This window comes from Malurus melanocephalus, unplaced genomic scaffold (assembly GCF_030028575.1).
Source record: "Malurus melanocephalus ecotype Western Australia unplaced genomic scaffold, MMel_1.1 scaffold_30, whole genome shotgun sequence".
Taxonomy (NCBI): domain Eukaryota; kingdom Metazoa; phylum Chordata; class Aves; order Passeriformes; family Maluridae; genus Malurus; species Malurus melanocephalus.
The window spans coordinates 2,016,220-2,028,368 of record NW_026623262.1 but is presented as its reverse complement, the minus strand read 5'-3'; the positions used below and the strand labels follow the sequence as shown (position 1 = coordinate 2,028,368).

At 37.4% G+C, this 12,149-nt stretch overlaps 1 protein-coding gene across 2 annotated transcripts in view; it reads right to left on the bottom strand.

Annotated features, from left to right (window-relative positions):
* Positions 1 to 779: 779 nt before the first annotated feature.
* The window catches only part of AGPS (alkylglycerone phosphate synthase), a 44,666-nt gene continuing 33,296 nt past the window's right edge, over positions 780 to 12,149 (bottom strand). The window contains exons 19-20 of one of the 2 annotated variants that reach the window (XM_057363716.1): positions 11,247 to 11,304; positions 780 to 4,111 (exon numbers count right to left, since the gene is read on the bottom strand). In XM_057363716.1, coding sequence (XP_057219699.1) covers positions 3,990 to 4,111; positions 11,247 to 11,304 — 180 coding nt within the window. In that variant the 3' untranslated portion in view covers positions 780 to 3,989. The remainder of the gene's footprint in view (positions 4,112 to 11,246; positions 11,305 to 12,149) is intronic. The other variant, XM_057363717.1, reaches the window with a different exon arrangement.

The following is a 12,149-nucleotide window of genomic DNA, read 5'->3' as shown; positions in this document are numbered from 1 at the left end:
AAATACTGCATTTTAACGCTGTTAATAGAAGAACACAAATAAAATCCTTGATGACCAGGTATTCTCCTTCCTGTGAGCAAGCACACGAAAAATTTTGAATCATATTGAGAAATTGTCATAGTTCTACAAGGTGAACCATGTCATTAGTTCTCTCCCTTGCATACTGACTTCAGCAAGTTTTGTGCATTGTGTTAAGACTGAATAATAGTGCTAACACAAGACAATSCAACATTTCCTTAAAGTGGCATAATTTCAGCCAGTTTAGCTTAAAAGGCACAAAGACTCTATAGCAATGATGCAGATAACTCACAAATACTGCTTCTGCCCACACCTGTAACAAGGCAGTTTTACATGAGGTGAGCACAGCAGCACAAAATTACATAACCTGTTGCAACAGCTTAATACAACAGGGCTTTGAAATAGTGGGGGGGCTAAGTAAGATGAGGTCTGCTTTTGTATTATAATGAAAGAACTTTCAAAGAGCAGCTGAACATGGTCCCTTTCCTGCCCAGAGAATACCAAAGAGATGAACTTTTGGACCAAGTAGCCTGGTGGTCAGGTTTTGTTTTGCCCTTCCTTCCCTGAAATTCTCCTTCCTGCTTTGCTTTACATGGGACACAAAAGCAGAGCTCCTATTAGCATACATTTATTAATTGAGCCTCTTCCCTCCCAGCAAGTGCCAAAGCCTTCCTAAGAGTTTTCCTTAGATCTAAGGGTTCATCACCAAATTAAAATGAAGAATATGACAAGCTAGTAGAATATATTTGTTTAGTTTCATCACAAAAAACACATACTTGCTTAGGCTGATTTTCTTTTTATTAATAATATAAGGTTCTGTAATCTCTTAACATTACAACTGAAGTCTTACAGTTAATCTCACACTAAAATGACAAACACTGTTTGGCTTTATTTGCAGAAAATTAAATTACAACCTTGATAAACATACATTTCCAAGATTGAGAAGCAGTTTGTGTTTYCAGGGTTTCAGTGCTAATGTATCCCTGCCTTTGAAATTGGTTTCAGCTAATTAACATTGCTACGGAAGAACTATTTGGCCTGGCCTCTGTTCACAGCTGTAAGGCAAAGATGATATCTCTAACTTAACCAATATACTGTAAGTCAAATCAAGACACATTTTTCTTTCACTGTAAGATTTAGATCCTGGATCAACTTCTAACAGATTTGCTTCTTTTCCCTCCGAACTTTTATAAAGGTCTCTCTAATGTAAACATATTTTACAGTCAAGCCACAGTCACTCTGCACCTTTCCTCTTTCAAAGGGAGCAGAAGCTGTGTAACTGGAAGTCATTACAAGCTTAAATAAAACTGCTTGTAACTTACATATGGCCAAAATAGTCAAGCAAATGCAAAAGTTRTGTTATGCATGAGCACAATCTGCATGGATCAAACTCCATCTCTGAACAGGCTGCAGCTACAGGAAGAGAAGTCTGCAGGAAGAAAGTAGAACATACAGAAGGAAGAGTGGTGGAAGACTATAGTAACAGAGAAGATTTCATTTAAATGGTGAATGATCTGTATTTAGGTCTCCTGAACTTGCATTACATTTTTTTCTATTCTCATTAACAATTTAAATGTGAAATTAAAGACAGTAATGCATATGATTCAACTGCAGTTTCAACTAAGCTCTGGCCAGTTCGTAAGATAGTATTTAGGAAGAAAGCAATATCCATTATATTTGTAGTTAATCTTTTCCTCAGAGCTATCCTGACAGTGCTTTGGGACCCTTGTAGCCTGTTATTTCACCTTCCCATGGGGCAACTGACATACAGTCAAAATCTTTACTGCATTTTAAATCACTTCAGGAGTCACTGACTATTTAAAGGTTAGAGAGTATATAAAGTTTTTACCTGTGTACTTTCAATACAATAAAGGATGAGGAAACCATAGTCAGAAAATTWAAAAATGGGAAGGATGTCGTAGAGCTGTGCTTTAGTCAAAATCTTAAGAGATCAGCATTACTAAGTTATGACTAATTGTTCTACTTCTCTTTGTGCTGTCATATTGCAAAAAACGCTTCACATGCTTTCCTTCAAAATTAATTCTTCATAGTTAGACAAACTTTCATTGAGGCACATAAACACCCTTCATATTTACCAATTCCTAGACAGGTCTCCACTGGGGAGTGACACAAGTCATCAGCAACATGCCAGCCGTGGCCACGGAGTCACCACCATGCAGCTGAGGCGAGGGAGYTCCTGCACCACCATGTGCAGACTCACTTCACTGAGACACCTTTGTGTACTTAAGAACACTTAACCACAGTGCGAAGGCTCGGTTCCCTAAAAACAGACTACACCTACTGTTTTGGTTACTGCTGAAATATGAACTCTGGGGACATGAAAAAATCATAGGTTTTTATACTGAAATGTGAAATAAAGACCATTCAAAATAAATCCAGCTGCATTAAAAATATCACATGAACATTCTGTCTTATGACCTGCAGATCATAAAAAAGTTTTCTTTAACATTACCTTGACAGCATGCATTTTACAGTCATGTTTTTGAGTGTCCATGTCACTTGAATTGTAGCATTGAAATTCATCTTTGAACAAGTTCAGAGTTGTCTGATATGCAGTAGTTTTTCAAGCGTTTCATACTCCTTTTGGTATATTACCAAAACTGAGAGCTAATCAGAGTATTCTAAAATAGTTTAAAACCAAAAATGCAATTTATATTTTTCTCCTCATTAAGGGCACTACTAATACAAAAGGTGTCCAAACTGACACTACAGAGCTGTGAAGCAGTTGCCTAGAGACAGTGTCCTCAAAGGATAATCTGTATTTTTTCTACCTTATGCATATACATTAATTATCAAAAAGTTGGATAATTTGCTTTAAGAAAGAACCCACCTTAAAAATGGATCATGAGTATTGACAAATACTTTTAGTTTATTTTAATGATTAAGATTCAAGTTTCAATGTAAAAATGCTTACCCTCACATGATACCGATCAAGAAAATATTTCATTTTCATAAAGTTCAATGGACAATTAAAACTGTGGCTACTTGTGAAGTAAATAAATGATTCATAAAGGCCATAGGAAACTGTACAAACCTTAAATGGGAAATCTTACTTCCAGGATGACAGTAGGTTGCCCATTTAAATATTTTATTAAACTGTTGTGACTGTTTCAAAAGACAGTGCTGGGCAGTTTCATTTGAGTAACTGAAAAAGATATTTTGCATCTGTGCAAAACAAACACAACAGGAACAAAACCCATACACACTAGGACTGAAGTACAGATGAACACAAAATTTTGTTACAAACCTTTTTTCAACATACAGTGAGAAATGTCCATTGTACAAAACTCAGTGACTGACCTACAGTTAATTTAAGATTATCCCAGCAATGCAAATACAACTCAGAACAGATCAATTGTGTAACATTTTCCAGTAGTACCACAGTGAGAGACTACCGAATTTTTAGTAGTTTGACTTACACTGTCTCTTTAGATTAACCTACATTTGTACTCTTAGTATTTGCTGGTTACAGGTCTGTTACATACTTAATCCAATACAGGTAGGTACTCCTTGGTGTTCTCTCATCTGTCTCTTAGCAGCTTTCCTTTAGCAAGAGGCTGGGCTGCGCAGCTGCTTCTGTAGAAAACACTGTTGTCAGTCTTTGTCCTCCTTGCGGGGGATGCTTTAAGGAAGAAACATGTGGCAGTATCCAGCACTGAAAATCATGTCAGCTGTGCTGCCTCACCGAACTTGGAACCCAAATTTGCATTTCCCAGTTGGTACTTTGTGCCCAGTAGGTTGGAACACTGTTAAGTAAAAGTCCATAAACATTAACAGTGATGTTTACACTTTATTGGGGGAAAAGGGAAGAAAGTAGCAAAAATCAATGTAAGTTACTAGTTTTTAAAGTTTAGTCTATGTTATATTTGATTACTGGGATATCAATATAATGAAAGTGGAGGAATTTCAACAGTAATTTTTAATTTTTAGTACATCATTTGTGCAGGACTTTATAAAAGGTTTTTGTTTCCAAAGATGTTGTTGGGGTCCACATATTCTTTAACAGATCTCAGCATTCCCAAGCCAACATCAGAGATACTCTCCTTCATCCAACGCTTCCGCAATTTGCCTACTGGAAAAACAAAACAAAGTGTTTCAATAAATGGCAGGATTCTAGGAGCCAATCAATCTTGTGACCATGAATGAATAAACACTGTGTGATAAATGCTTTTATTCAAAAATGAGAAATGTTTTGCTTTATTTGATTTATTGAGCCCACCAGACTATCAAGCTCATTAAGCTCAGCATACTCCCAGAGGAAGACTGTGTTCCACACTGTCTACTTTCTTTAGAAACTATGAAATTTAGATGAAGCTTAGGCTGAAATCACATGTTCTATTAAGACAAGGAATCAGTAAGTTTTAAAAAGCCACAAACTAATTTTAAGTAAGAAACTGTAGAGGAGATTACTAAAAAGCAGAACCTTATATTTCTTGATTTCTTTAAAGTGACAATAATACAATAATCAAGCGTAAACCAGTATTGCTTTAAATAGCAAATAGCTTTCTATGAAGAAGGCTTAATATTTAATTCAAAAAGTTCTATGCTGGCTGGTAATTGCTCAATACCATTACACAAGAGCTTTGTTTCCCTTGTAAAAATGGCCATTCACAAATATAAACAAAGCTGAAACAATCTTTAAAGAACTCATTTCACTAAATTCTCACAATAGTCTTGTTAAATGGCCAAGTGTTCACGTGCTAATTAACCAAATCATCAACTCTGATTAACAGATCATTCAAAACTGAGGACATTTTTTTCATTAAACACAGTCTAGCATTTAACTTGTCAGCCTGAAACACAATCCATTTGTCAGTATGGTAAGACATAGTAAAGGTTTGAGAGACAGAAGCTTTAAGAATATTTCAAGCTAAATTCAAGCCATCTTTTGTGCTCTGTTTCAGGGTAGCCATCAAACTGTCATCAGACTAATAAATTACAGGGACACCTCTGGAGAACAGAGTATATTTGTTTATACCTTAAGGAATTTGAGCCAGTCACAATGCCAATGGAAAAAGCAAATAATGTGAGACAGAATTAAAGTTGCAGTTTGCTAGAAAACAACTATTACCAGCATATGCGTCAAGATCAAAGATCACAACTGAAGGACAAAAGAATTTATCCTGTGGTAGGAGATGCAGTTGCATTTTGCAGCCCCAGCTCAAGAAAAAAATCCCCATCTGTGAATATACTATCATTGCAATGTGACTGTCTAAGCAAGCTGATGTGGTTGAATTTTATCTGTTAAAACTTCACTACTACTACTATTACAAAACAGTCTCAGTTTTGTAACTGAAGGTTACAATTCAGCCTGTTCCYGAATTGTGGATGTGGCTTGACCATCCCCTTGAGTCACACACACTGGCTCTTACACAAGCAGATGAGGAACAGTCATTACTATTCTCAACTGTTATCTGTAATATAGTTTCAGTGAATGTGCTCTGTGGTTATGGATGTAATTGTCCTGAAAAGACTGCAAACAACTGCTCCAACAAGATGGAGCACATTAGAATCACAGCAGGATGCCCAACAGCTAGCATGCCTGCCTTTTTTACACCTCCAGTAATAATGCAATTCCACAAGGAACTGAACTACTGTCTGAGCAGCACCAAACAGTCGTTGCATATTTAATGAAGTCGCTCACCAAGTGCTGGAAAACAGAAGGTGCTTGGAGTGCATCATTAGTTCTGTCAAAGTGATAATTTACACATCTATCTTGTCAAATTTTCTATGGTTTATACTTTTGCAATAATAAATCTAACAAACATCTGATTAGTGAACTGGAAAGAAAAAAAAGCTGTACTACAGTCACCAGCAGTCCTTCACAAACACGTTCAACAAAAAGATTTTAACCCCTTAATAACAGCAAAGTTATCCCCTGCTCCCACTGTTCATGTCAGTAAGATATACATGGAGTTTTCAACTACTCAGCTTTGCACATTAGAGTTAAAAAGCTTTGAAGCAATCTCCCTGAATTCTAAGCTGGTCCTTCAGATAAAATGGACAACAGACCAAGTGAAGGCTCTGTGAAAATGAGAGCAGCACTTAGAATTAAGTCATTTATGTATTGTTTCAGTTCAGGTTAGTGCTGATACTAGGTTAGTGCTAGACATTTTCTGGTCCTTCTCCTCCACAGAACAACCAAATTGTCTTCAAGGATGAGAAGGGAAAAGGAGGAAGAAAATGCCATAATAGTACAAGATATTACTGTGAACATAAAAATAATTCCAAGTGACAAAATTGGAAGACTCCCTCATAGACCAGCCAAAGAACAGCTCTGTGTTCAAGGAAGCCTTAACTTCCCTAACAATAAGATCTCAGTTAAGCCTGACCTTATCACAGAAAACCAACTTCCCATTTCTAGCCTAAACAAAGTAGACTTTTCACCCTTAGTCCTACATGATGGCATTTACCTAGAACCGACAGGAGACAGTACACAGAACCAGAACTGATATAAGCATCTACCACTCACAGGCTTTCAGCACAGTATACTTTTCCCAATTAAGAAAAGAGATCAAAATAATGATTCTATATGTTACACCATAATACTATTATAACAATACATAATAATAATAACTCAGCATAGCAAGTCACTACTTGTCCACTCAGCTATACACACCATCACATGCATAATCCTTGTTACTCCAATTGGAAGCAAACACAGCCCCTCCTTCTTGCATCTTCTTCCTCTGAAGACAGCTAAACTTGCTTCTGAAGGGAGGGTGTCAAGAGGATGAAGCCAGGCTCTGCTTGGTGGTGCCAAGCAAAAGGACAAGAGGCAACAGGCACAGGAAGTTCCATCTCAGCATGAGGAAGAATTTCTTTACTTAAGCAGRTGCCAAGCACTGGAACAGGCAGCCCAGAGCTTCTCTCAATGGARAGAATGAGCCTTCGGGATGCAACCCTGCACAATGGTGCTCTAGAATGGCCYTGCCTGAGCAGGGAGACTGGACGAGATGACCCACTGTGGACCATTCCAACCTTACCCACTCAGTGATTCAGTGATCATATTTATCCAAGATGAAGTACGAGAGAATTAGTTTTCAAGTTTTACAGGTGGAAAGTAGCCTATTCCTGAGGAGTGCTGAGCAGTCTAATAATGCCTTAAAACATTCACTGCCAGGAAGCCAWAAGTCTCCAATCTGAACCTCAGCCTATTACACTGAGTACAAACCCCACAGCATCACAGGGAGCCTRCTCCACACAAAGTACTCAGACCAGAAAGCCAAGGAGTTTGTTCAGTAGCAACTCCAAAGACAGTCCAGTATCGCCCTTATTTTTAGATTTTTATCTATCATTCTAGCTCACATACGAATGAGAAATACAAGAACTGGCTAAATAACTTTTACCCAGCTCTGATACACACTGCTCCATGTCTTTTCATTGGAAAAGTTAATTTTTCCACTGCCCTTTTTTACTTGCTCATCTTGGAAAATGCATCTGGAATGAGCAAACAGCAGGTAGCAATTGGTTTTCTCACTTTTGGAATATCAAGTACTAGGGCACACATGAATAGTCCTGTAAGGAAAATTTTCATGTAGCTGACTGATTCCAAATTACTCTACACCCATGCAGAACAGATTTATAGCACTGTGTGGTCCCAGTGGAAACAGGTTCTGGTGGCACTGCACATGGCTCTGGACTTCCTCTGCTCCAGTCCTTCCAACCTGAAGAGTTAGGTACTGCATAACAATAGCTTTGCAAAAGGAGCAGCAGTGACAGGTCCCTAAGAAGGATGAGGCTTGAACAGCTGTTGTGTGCTCTTCCTGAAGTAGCTGTCCCTACAGAAAGCAGCTCTCTGCTTCTAGAAATTGCTTAACATGCTATTACTCTTCCAGGGAGAGCTCAGCAATGCTGAGAAAGGTCAGTGTAGAAATGTAAAATATGGCAGCACTGGGGTATATTGGACCAGTGTATGCCAAGTCTACTACATCATTAACATTTACCATCACCATAACACTTTGCATTTTTTGCACATACATTTTCACTTGGTATCTTAACAGCTTAAATATTTTCAAGTTCTGTATTGATGAACCAGGACATCTTTTTTTTTTTTTTTTTTTTGAAAAGGCACTGAAGATGACTTCTCTATTCAACATACCAACGAGGAAAATACAACAGTGTTACTGTATTATTTCACATGAGGTTACTCCATGTCTAACAAATGTCAATTTGAACTCTTTCTATTGAGTAGACAAGCTCTAGTACGTTTAACCTAAGGGTAGAGGATATTTTCCCTGCGCAGAAGAGAAAATGTGTTCAACTTCCCCTCATAAGGGAACTTCATCATTTCAGATTCTGTAGYTTGTCTGGGTAAATTACTGCAGTGTATAACATAAGCCACAGCTTCTTAAAGCCAAAGAACTGCAGTATCAAAAAAGGAAGTGAATGCAAATAAGGTGTAAGATCTATTTTTTCCTTTGTTTTGTTTTGGGATTTTGCTTGGGTTTTTAGTGTTGTGGGACTTTTTTCTTATTTTTTGTTTTCCTGTATGATCTGCCATTGATACTACAGCTATGGTACTGTGATACAGCTTGATACTGTGCAGGCTGGGATACCTGTCTCGTATTCCAGTCTGTTGTCTAGAAAGTAGAAGAAAATGAGTTCTATTACRTTAAGTAGCTAAATGGGGCTATTTTTCCTCAACCCCACAATCTGATATTTTTTTCCTTAAGCAACCAGTTATAGTTAAAACAGACCCTCAAAGGGAAGCAATGTATCATTACCTTTTACATTGTTCTTTAGTTTTACATGCGTCCTAAGCTTGGTAATATGAAAAGTATCATTTACAAATCCAAACTTCTCCCTTTCTGATGTTGTACCCCAAAGGGGTTATAGCTGTATTTATATACAGTCATACCTACTGATATTTCCTCAGCACATGAATTTCACACATACAAAAAACAGGCACATTTTATGAAAAAGGAATTAAAGAATGAAAGGTGTGATACATCATATGGGTGTTTTTAAGGCTTGCCATAAATGATTAGAAAAATTATTTATCTAAACTTAAACTTGTATCTTCAAGAAACTGTCATTCCTAATACTCCTTTTTAAATGCAAATTTTCCAAACACTATCTCTGGCTCTCTAGCAACCTTACATGACTCTCAAATCTAAAGATACCCAAAAGCCAGAAAAACAGAAGGATCAAAGCTGTGCTTGAAGACTTGCAATATCCCTTTCTGAGTGTAGGGCAGTCAAGGCAGGATGACAACTATAATGGGGGTGTGGGGGGACAGAAGATGTATCCACAGCGAAGTTCATCTGAAGGTACTCTAGGTAAATCTAAAAGTACCCTGAGTTCAGTTCTCACGGTAGACTTGCAGCTGTGTACCTATCTGCAGTTGGTATTTCCCCAGATGTAATTTAGAGATTTGCACAACTCAAACTGTCATATATGACCATTTCTTCACTCAAGGAGTATCTGAAGATTGACTTAAGCAGGCTTTGTATTTCTATAGCCTCAAGTCCCAGACTACATCTGTTTTCTTTGATACACAAACCCAGAGTTAAAATAGCTCCATTTATCACAGTGTGATTGTAGGCAGACAAATCAGCCTGTCTGTTTCCAGATAGCGAAAACAACTGTTATTAATCACCATTATGAGACAAACACCAAAGGAAATTGCACCAGTATTTTCTTTTACTCCACACAACAGACCAGTCAGTGCTAAGAGYGACAAGGCCTGAAGGTCAGTAAATAAAATGGACATTATTAGGCTAATTTTCAGCAGCATATCAACTAAGCATTGGAAAAAAATTTATCTTGAATATTGTACACAATGAACTGCCAGAAAAAACACTCAAAGTAGAAAATATGTATCAGAGGCAGTCATGCATGCAACATATGAACAGAAACCCAGCTTCCATAGCTGTGGAGTCGCAAAGTTCAAGCATGCAAGGGTTTCAAAATGCTGTATAATCTTTTTTTCTTGTTCAACACACACTAAGCAAGGTTTTATATGGTGAGGGCAAATACATCCAAATGTGTGACAAGCTCCAGCTGCATGTGAGTTAATGGATGAAATGCTGGTTACAGTAAAATGGAGCTGCCACAGCAGGGAAAGCACAAGAGTACATCGAGGGGGTAATTCCACATCCARTATGTGAGAACTGACAGGTCCACTACACCACCATATTAAAGATTTAATCAGAGGACCATAAAAGCATATCAAACAAGACATACTGAAAACTTTTCACTCATGTTATTACCTACACATCCTTCAATATCCTGATATTGCTAAAGCAGAGTTCATTTTGGTTTCCATCACAAAGCAAGATGCCTGAAAATAGCTCTAGCTAAAATTTTCAAGTATAGGAAGTAACTGACATGTTTTAAAGCACAGCTTCTGCCTTTTAGTTTTTCCCCCTACACAGAGCTTTTAGAATTACAGAGTTTTTCTCTAGTTTTAAACTATTTTACTCCTTTGCTCTTGTATCTGTGACCAGCCAATGCCCCAAGAGAGCAGAGAGAAGAAATGCATTAAGATAGCCAGTTTCAAGAAGGTAGATGCACAAATCACACTGACTTCACAACAAGTCATCCTGGCATCCACAGTTGCAGCAYTATATAGGATGCATGCAATCAGATTAGACTATCCATGTGTGTRGGAAAAGCATATATAAAACATCAGATATAGGAAGTATCACTCAAACATGACATTGGTTCTTAACGCTAGAGCACAAAATATCTGGCAAAGACRCTAGCAACACAGGACAACTAATCCCTGAACTCCAAGAGAGGACTAGATAACCAGAACTTATCAGACAGCAAGTCAGTAATCTCAACACTTGCATAACATCCATTATGCAATGAATGGTAAACTGCAACACAGTCCAGTTTAAAGTCACTGGYTCATCTATTCAGACACTGCCTAAGTGCTCCAGAATTTGGGCTAAACAGCATTCACCAGGCCCCAAGGGACACTGTCTCAAAACTGTGAAACTCCCATTTGAARTCTTTGTAACTGAATGTATGTCTGCACAGGGATCAGTAGAAGTTGCTTAAGACGAACTGATCAAACTAGATAAAGAGTGAGAAGTTTCTAGATAAAATGCCAGGAGATCTCCTTCCCCCTTGACCCGCCCTCAGTAATTTCAGTTAATGCTGTGAAATATTTTTTCAGAGTTCTACTACAAACTATTTTATATACTCATGAATATTTATTAGTATCAAAGAGAATAATATTAGACTGAGAACATTACCTCCATGGTGATGTGAAAGACTTCCTCCATTGGCAAGTATTTCTTCTCTAGCAGCCCTCTAAATTTGAAAGATACAGTATTTATTCAACAGGAAATGCACAAGATTTTTAGATTTCATGAAATATTTGCTATTGCACTTACACACAGAGGTGCTCATAAGTTTCTGAAGTAATTAAGGGTACACAWTATAGGTAAATATTATAGTTCAAGTCTTCAGATAAAGATAAGTAGCATTTTCTAAATAAACATCATTAAAGCCAAAACATTTCAAATGGCACCTTTGTAACAAATGTATTACTCAAGAACAGAATGTTCTCRGATCACTTTCCCACTGCCAAAACTGAAATAGTCTAGTGGCTGGGATGCTCATTTGGAACACGATTAAGTCTCAATAAAGAAGTCTGAAAACATGCTTGTCAGAGTGATTCAAGATCCTTATTCAGATCAGAGTTTAACCCAGATCTCCAAGATCTTGGCTGAGGCAGTGAGGTACTTTACAACTGACAAGCCTTTCATGGGTGCAGTTTGTGGCAGAAAACAAATTGGTTTTTTTAAGCTAAGAATGTTCAAGTTGTAGAATCTTCTTTGMCATTCACCTTTGAGAGTTTAAGTGTAACAATGAAAGCTTTTCTAAGCCCAAGCACTACATGGTTTTTTTTTTTCAAAAGAGTGTAATTTTTTAGGAATAGCATATATAACCGTACCTATGCAGTTAGGAGATTTTTTTTCAGTCTGCTACAGAGTACATATACTTGGTTGACAAACTCACTTTGTTAGGTTAAATTTAGTTGCTMCAATGGAAGGATGTGCATCCAGGTGATCACACTGCTAACTAATTCCAATAAAAGCAGCATCTAGGTATTAGTAAAGTTTCACTAAACACTCAAGTATTACATTCTTTAG